This window comes from Octopus bimaculoides, chromosome 3 (assembly GCF_001194135.2).
Source record: "Octopus bimaculoides isolate UCB-OBI-ISO-001 chromosome 3, ASM119413v2, whole genome shotgun sequence".
NCBI classification, from domain to species: domain Eukaryota; kingdom Metazoa; phylum Mollusca; class Cephalopoda; order Octopoda; family Octopodidae; genus Octopus; species Octopus bimaculoides.
The window spans coordinates 136,398,417-136,407,343 of NC_068983.1; the positions used below are offsets into that span (position 1 = coordinate 136,398,417).

Genomic DNA, 8,927 nt, shown 5'->3' on the forward strand with positions numbered 1-8,927 from the left:
TATATATATATATATATATATATGTATATATGCGTGTGTGTGTGTGTGTGATTTTACATCTCTTGCTGCTATCCTCCCCGCTAACCTTTTAGTTCCAACCACTCATCCTCACTTTCGCTCTGCCTCTCTTACTACTTCACTTACTCTTTCGTTTTTATCTCTCGCTCTCGCATTCATCAACTCTTTCATTTCTTTCTATCGTTATTTCATCCGCTCCGTATGTGTCATTATTTTTCTCTCACACCCACTCCCTCTCTGTCATTATCACTCTTTTCACATCCACTCCACTCTGTTATTATCTTACTTTCTCATTTACTCTCACATATAGACACACCCTCCCCTACCTTCAGTACTGATTTCCTTCTCTTTCTCTGAGCCTCTCTCCGCCTGTTTTCCTTCTTTCACCGAAGTAGAAACAGAAACAGCGCAGGGCAGAGAAGAGAGATTCTAGGGGAAAATGTCAGAAATATATCTGGAAATATTATGAAGCAAGAGCCCGGATAACAAGTAAATTCCGTGATAGCCAGAAAAATGGACGAGAGTCGTGGCTAAGAAGGTTTCCTTCTCACTTAAAATATAATCGCCCAGGGTTTTTCCACTGTATAATAATGGCTACTATTCAAGATGCAGGTATGGCACTTTCTTTGAAAGAACTAAGGAGGGTGAGCGGAGATTTAAAAAAAAAAAACAAAAAAAAAAAAAAACGTAACAATAACAACGGCATATTTTTTTCTTCAATAATGGAACTGTTTCCTTTCTTTCTAATTACACTCATATACATTTATTTTATGGTTCAGTATTGTTATTTACCAATATTTGCTCTTGTTTCCTTAATCTTTTACCATGTCTTCTATCTATCCTTTCCTTCCTCTTCTCTGCCTCATCTTTCCTTCTCTATCTCTTTCAGTTTTCTTCTATTAATTACTCTTTATCCACAGCGATGCTTCTTCTTTGTCTTCTAATTGATTATAAATGTTATATGTCGTTTTTATTTACTATTTTTGTGAGTACAGAGGGAGATGGTGCTGTATTTGGATGACATTTAAGTTCTTCGCTAAAATCGAGCTTGCGATTCTGCTTCTATACACATTTAGAACTGCTTCGGCTTATGTTACTTATTAATTAATGAGTCTAGAGCTAGGTATGAACGTGACAACTTCTCATTCCCCCAGAATTTAAAACTTATTTATTGTTGATCATGCCATTTCAGTGTTGTTATACACTTTATCTCTCCGAAACATACACGCATCGGAACAAATCTCTCACAAGACTGTCTTCAAGTTTCCATCTATCCAGGTTTTAAGATGATACTTCAGTTCTTTAGAGCTTTTCTTTGCCCCTTTCCCCTTTTTAAATTGAGCATTCCTATAAAGAAGTACCATTAGAAGACCCTTTCCTTTAACCGGTCAGCATGCATGTACGTAACGCTGAATGTGGTGTGGTTTCATGTCAAACCAGTTGACCTAACGGTATCTCTCACATAACTGCTGTCAACAGCAACAGTGATAAAGGTGCAAGCTGAAAGTCTCTACGATTCCACATTCCCTGCACTGTCATACCTTTTTTAGCCTCACCGCATCTTTTTATTTCTTTCACTTCGGCGGCAATAGTTTTTGGTTCTCTGTTTGCCTCTCATCTCGTTCTTTCAATCTATTTATATTATAGTATAGATACACTTATAGTTTTTACTCTTTCGTATTCTGATTTTCTTATTCTTCTCTCGTACTTGGCTTTCTCTCTTTTTCTGTCAGTCTCTTTCTGTTTCTCTCGACATTTTATTCTCTACTCACTGACAATCATCTTTCCCCTCTCTCTCTCTCTCTCTCTTTCTCTCTCAATCTATCTATCTCTCTCTCAACCTCAATAGTAAAAAGAAAATACAAATGCGGAATCAGAGGAAAAGGAAAATATATAAATGGAAGTGTTATGCTGTGTATTACTAAGTTAATGCAAACACAAGTAGATTAACTTTGGGAAAGATGGCGAGAATGGTGAGTGAAGCACGAACAGAAGGAAATGCGAAAGTGAAAGATAGTCAAAAAGTTGAGCATAAGAGAAATTAGAATACTGAGAAAAACTTTGGGATAAAGAGAAATTGTATGTAGATGAGATCAAACACGAATGCCAAATAAAGAAAACAAGAGACAGATGATTGTAAAATAGAGAAAGATAAAAAAAAGAGCTGAAAACTGGACTAATACTTCAGTTGCTCTTTTCTTCTTTTACAATATTACAATTCCAAGTTATGATATATTTTTTCCTTTCTCTGCTGAATGCTGATCTTCCACATTCTCCCTTTAAAAGCATCGATGGCAGTTGAGTTCTATTTTACTTGTGATAGCATCTCAATGAAGGTTATTGTGAAGAAACTGTTTGAATGGAAGCAAACAAGACAAGTGAAGTGTGGTTGTGTTTCTTAGAAACTCACACACACTTGTTCCATATCAAATAAAAGAATACATGCATACAAACATATTACACTCACATCTATCTATCTATCTACCTATATATCTATCTACCTATATATCTATCTATCGATCTATCTATCTATCCATCATCATCGCCGTCATTAGTATTATTACTATTCCTTATAAATTACACATCATATACTATACCATACAAATTATGTGTATGAATACATACGGATATTATATGCATATATAGTTAGTATGCTATTTGTATATTTATCTACAAATATGCTGTGTACGTGTTCAACATATATTTTATATTTATTATCCATGTCTCTGTTATATATATTAGGTGTGTGTATGTGCGTTTGTGCGTGTTATACGCTATATATATATGTGTGTGTTTGTGTTATATATATATATGTGTGTGTGTGTGAACAGATATCACTGATCGTTTTCTGTCAGCAACATGTGATGGTATGGGTTGGACGGATTGCCACTGTCGGAGTCACGTATATTCGAATGATACTGGTTACATACACAAGTCAGTGGACTGCATGTCGCTCGTTTTTCCTTTCCATTTTCTTTTTTTTCTTTTTGGTTTAGTTTCTATGGCAGGATGCCCCTCTTAACGCCAAACCCTTTATAGTGTACTAGATATCTTCCGTAGCTTCACGTCTTTCATAAAGACTAACAGGTTCTCCTAACATTGCCATTTACAGAGATATGCTGGGCACGTTTTTCTGGCGCCAGAACAAGATTGGTAGCGATGTCTTCGACACGAGTAAAAGGTCCTTATGAGCCCACGTGTCTAGTTGCTCGCCTACCACTTTATAGAGAGGTAAAACTGATAGAGATAAGTGAATAAGAACGTTGTGGGCTAAGGTGTTGAATGATAAGAGTACTCAATACTCTGAGATACATACATATAAGCAAGGCGTACATACATGCATACATACATACATACATGTATATATGTATGTATGTGTGTGTATGTATATATATTGTGTAATGTGTGTGTATGCATCTCTCTTTCTGTTATATATGTGTATGTGTGTGTGCGCGCGTGTACATATACACGTACATCCATATATAGAACAAAAATTAACTGAGAAATTACTCAGATTGGCCAGTGGCGTCTATAAGAATAGCATAGACAAATATAGATGTATCAAATATCATACAACTTAAATTCTTGATTTATTAAAATTGTTTTCACTTCTAGAGAATTTGTCATAATTTACTAAATGATTATTGAGACAGCTCCATATAAGGAGGGGAGATAATCTCAAAAATTCTAAATTTACATGCCATTAAAGAAAAGAACAGGCTTATGCAAATATGTGTGTGTGTGTGTGTGTGTGTGTGTGTGTGTGTGTGAACTTATTGCACACAGTTCTCAGGTAGCCAAATGTGCATGTATAGTACAGTGAACGTGTCATTAAAAAAAAAGTGAGGCTTCAAGCAATACTGTTAGTGAATTTCAAGAAGCATGGAAGTTTTGAAGGGTGTAGTGCTCTAACTGCTAACAACTGATGTGGATAGTTTATTCCATGCTTCAGCAGTTGTAAGTGCAAAAAAAAAATGTTTCCAAAAGTCATACATGCTGTGTTGTTTTCTGATTTTTAGGCATATATATATATATCTGTGTGTGTGTACACACATACATACATATATGTGTGTGTGTGTATCTATGTATAGATACATAAACAATCGCATGAAGGTGAGCAAGCTGAAACTTCGAAGTCACTGTCAAGTTTTTCTTTATAAAAGTTTAATAGACATGTAATCCATCAGGTTAATGTTAAATTGTTTTTATAAATAACTTGACAGAAAAACAAACATCAACCAATATTATTTTTATAACATGATCATTTTGGCTTTTGAAAGAATAATTGATAACATTTATGTATGTATGTGTGTGTACATACGCCTTATATATATTATGCATGTGCATATACATATGTATATATATATATATATATATATATATATATATATATATATGTATGATGATGATGATGATGATGTATATATATACACATATGTATGTGTATGTACATATGTGTATATTGGTACACATATATGTGTATACATATGTATATATATATATATATATGTATATATATGTGTGTGTATGTGTGCATGTGTTCTGTGTATACTTATGTATATAAGTGGTGTGTGTATGTATATATTGGGTCATCCCATAAATAATGTGGTTTTTTTAATACTTCTTTTATTTTTCAAAATTAGGATTTAAAAATGTTCTTATTTAATCTAAAATATACTCTCCTTCATTTTCTACAATGCTCTTCCATCTATCTGATAGACTTGCAAGGCCTCTCCTCCAAAATTCACTTGTCCATGATGAAAAATACTCCTCCAGTACTATTCTGACCTCGTCTACAGAATTCATATTTTATCTGTTCAAATAATTTTGCAGACTGTGAAATAAATGATAATCAGATGGAGCAATGTCTAGTGAATATGGTGGGTAGGGCATTGTTTCCCATTCAAACTGCTCCAGCCCTTGGAATATCATCCTTGCTGTGTGTGTCCAAGCATTAGACTTGGAAAATTTGTTAGGAGCCCATTGACCTAATTTGCTGACTTTTCCAATGGCACGCAGGTGTCAATAAATGATTGAATCACCAAATCCAAGCTTCTCTGCTAGTTCCTCAACAGTTACAATGGGATTTTGTTCCACCAGGTTTTGCAGGACATCCTCATCAAGCTCTACAGATCATCCAGGACAAGACTTGTCTTCTAGGGTGTAGTTTCTGGCTCGGAATTACTGGAGTCACCATTGACACTGGCTTATGCTTATTTCCAATCCCCATATACTGCATTAATATTCCTCACACTTTCCATTGAATTGTTGCTGTTATTGAACTCATAAAGCAAAATATGCTAAATATGCTCTTTTGTCACTTCCATTATAACTTTGAAAAAATAAGTGTTAATATCGAACTGCACTCTTCAAAACTTGTACTAAGAATAAGGACAAGGTAAAATTACTAACTGCTTTTATAGCAAGTTGACACCGGTAGTTTATCCCATTTCCTTCTGACTTTTTTGTTCATGCATTTAAAAAAAAAAAACGCATTATTTATGGGATGACCCAACATATGTATATATGTATGTGTGTGTGTGTGGGGGGGGGGGGTGCATGTTTGTGTTTGTGCATATGTTCATAAGAAGTTTGAATAAGAGTATATATAGTATTATGCTAGACAAATTCTTAATATTTTAAAACTATCTCCACTTCCAGAGAAGATAGAACAATCATTTGAAGGCTCTTCAAACTATTTCCAGATAAGAAGAGGAGACAATCTCAAGAATCAAGAATTCTCCAAAATTGAAACACTATTAAGGGAAATATTCTCTGGAGACAAGAGAACAGCTGTGCACATGCATTTCTATTTCTGTAGCTGTCCTCAACACAACATTTGCCTTATCTATCTCCAGCTGAACAAGTCAAGTGAAGACAATTATAACCTAGATAATTCACGTAAATGAAACAAAATTGTGTAAGAAGAACAACTCAGTGGCTAGTGGCATGTATTCAAACATGAAATATGAATAAAGGTACATTAAATATTATACAAAGCAAATTCTTGACTCATTGAAACTATGTTTCCTTCCAGAGAAGACAGAAGAATTGCCTACTGGCAATCGATATCAACTGCAAGGGAGTAGGGGGAACAGTTGTTGACACATACTTCTATCTCAGTAGGCATCATCTGCACAACAGTTGTTCTAACTTCTCCAGTAGAAGAAATAGTACCGGAGTAGAAATGAAAATGATCTAACAAAAATAACTGAGTGGTTTGTGATATGTATGTGAATAACAGATGAATAATAATGTATGTGCGTGTGTGTGTGTGTGTATGTATTTAGCAGCAGCATTTAACATCTATTTTTCATACTGGCATGGTTTAGATGGCTTGACAGGATCCAGCAGGCCACTCAGCTGCTTCATGCTCCAATATCAGTTTTGACATGTTTTCTATGACTGGATGCCCTTCCTAACACCGATCACATGTACTAGGTGCATTTTACATGCCACTGGTACTGGTGAGGTCACAAAGTAACTTGCAAAACAGGAAAAGAACAAGAAAAGGAAGTTCTCTCAACTAAGTGGGGGAAGGGTTATTTAAGCAGTGAAGTGAGAGAGAGAAAGCACAGGTGTGTTGCTACGGAGAAGTGACATGGCTACCTCACGTTATATAAGACTGAGTGGGACTAGCTGGGAAGAAGATAAGATGGAAGTGTTGGGGTGTCAGAGCAAATCCTTGAAGATGGATAGACAGTGGATCAGAAGTGGGTGAGGGGTTATAAGAATTTTATGAGGAGAATAACAGATGGTTAGGGATTGGGGCAGAAGTGAATGTAGTGTGATGAATAGAGGTAGAGGTGTGGCTTGATGGGAAATGTCCATATGGGGAGTAGGTGGGGTTAGGTAGTCTGCATAAATGAAACCAAAATGAGCCATTTATATGTGTATGTCTGTGAATATTTAATATGTATATGAAATGCAGTTTGGCTTGACTTTGTGCAAGAGAGAAACACTACTGATGCTATCTTCCTATTTGGGTAATTGCAGGAGAAGTATTTAAGGAAAAGAAATTTCTGTACTTGGCTTTTGTCAACCTGGAGAAAGCCTTTGACTGGGTCCCTCACTCCTGCATCTGGTAGTTAATGTGGAAGCTAGAGACAAATGACTGGTTGGTGAAAGCCATACAAGCCATGTACATGGATGCTGTCAGTTAGATGAAAGTCAGCATTGAGTATAGTAGTAAATTTAGTGTGCAGGTAGATCACCAAAATTCAGTTCTCAGCATTCTCTTCTTTGTCATAGTCTTTCATGCTATAACAGAAGAATTTAAGATTGGTTGCCCTTAGGATCTCCCCCATGCTGATGGCATTGTTCTTATAGTTGAATCTCTACTAGAATTAGAACAGAAATTTCTTAGAGTAAAAGTCAGATTGTATGATGCCTGTGTATGGACAACTATGATACATGGCAGTGAAACATGGCCTATGACTGCAGAGATCATGTGAAGTCTTGAATAAAAGAAAGACAGCATGCTCCTCTGGATGTATGATGCAAAGCATAAATTTTTTAAGAGAAAAATTGGGTATAAAAGACATCAGCTGTAGTGTGCAAGAGAGAAAACTGCACTGGTATGGTCATGTGATATGGATGGATGGGAACAGTGCATAGAAAAGTGCCAAACTCTAATTGTGGAGGGAAAACATTTGGGACAAACTGGTGAGGAATGATCTTCAGATGTTGAACCTCAATGAGGAGATGACAATGGACTGAGACATCTGGTGATTTACTGTGCTCGAGAAGACACTTCAAGTTAAGTAAAATTGTGGCCATGCATACAGGCATGTCCTTTATAGCCATTCCTCCAACATGCAAAATCTCTTCCCTGTCAAAATACTCCCACAACCCATCTGCCCAGCACACTCCTTTCCCTTACCTATGATCATTACTCACTGCAGGATCCTCCACTCTCCTGCAAATACTCTCCATGCCTTCATATGTCTACCATAGTCCCCTTTCCCCAGCCACTTCAATTTCTCTCAGTATCACTTACGACAGTCACTTCTTCCCCATCTCTAAACATCTCCCCACACACTCTCATGAAACTTCCCTTTCTATCCCCTCAGTACCACTAATACTCACCTCCCCAATACATCTCCAACAGCATGTTTCCCTCTCTCTATCTCTCTTTCTCTAACTCTATCCCTCCTTCCTTTCCTTTCCTTTTCCTACTGGGGTAGCCAGATATTTCCTTTATAGTAAGACACTATCTCTATTTCTGTATTATACATTAATCTTTCGACCTGGCAAAAAGCCACCTCCCTCAGTACTACTACCTCTCCCAGCTAAGGGGTATTTGTCTTGAAAGTTAGTTGGTGACTCCATTGGTGCTGGTGCCACATAAAAAATACTTAGTACACTCTGTAAAGTGCTTGTCATTAAGAAAGGCATCCAGGTATAGAAACCATGTTAACAATGGAGCCAAGTGCAGTTCTCTGATTTGCCAGCTCCTGTCAAACTGTTCAGCCCATGCCAGCATGGAAGGGAAATAATGATGATGATATATATTCAGTGTGTGTGTGTGTATGTATATATATATATATATATATATAGACATGTATATATACATACATATGTACATAGAAACTATTCTAATGCATTGGAGCCCAATGCAGTCCTCCACCTGACTGGATCCTGTCAAGCTGTCTAACCCATAGCAGCATGGAAGACTGATGTTAAATGATAATAATGATATATGTATATATATTTATATATATATATATATTTATATATATATATATATATATTGTTGTACTTGGGGATGGTCATATTGCCAGTTTAGCCAATAAAAACACACGCACTGTATATTTGGTGTTAATTTTTTTTTTTCAGCTTTATATTACATTAATCTTAATCTTAATCTTATTTCGGCCAGAGTTCTTTCGTCACACTTCTGTGACCTC

At 36.1% G+C, this 8,927-nt stretch overlaps 1 protein-coding gene across 1 annotated transcript in view; it reads left to right on the plus strand.

The window, feature by feature from the left end:
• Positions 1-147: 147 nt before the first annotated feature.
• Positions 148-8,927, plus strand: part of LOC106872359 (muscle calcium channel subunit alpha-1-like) — a 434,563-nt gene continuing 425,783 nt past the window's right edge. Inside the window, 1 exon segment of the mRNA XM_052966564.1 lies at positions 148-630. Within this exon segment, the coding sequence (XP_052822524.1) occupies positions 609-630 (22 nt within the window). The 5' untranslated portion in view covers positions 148-608.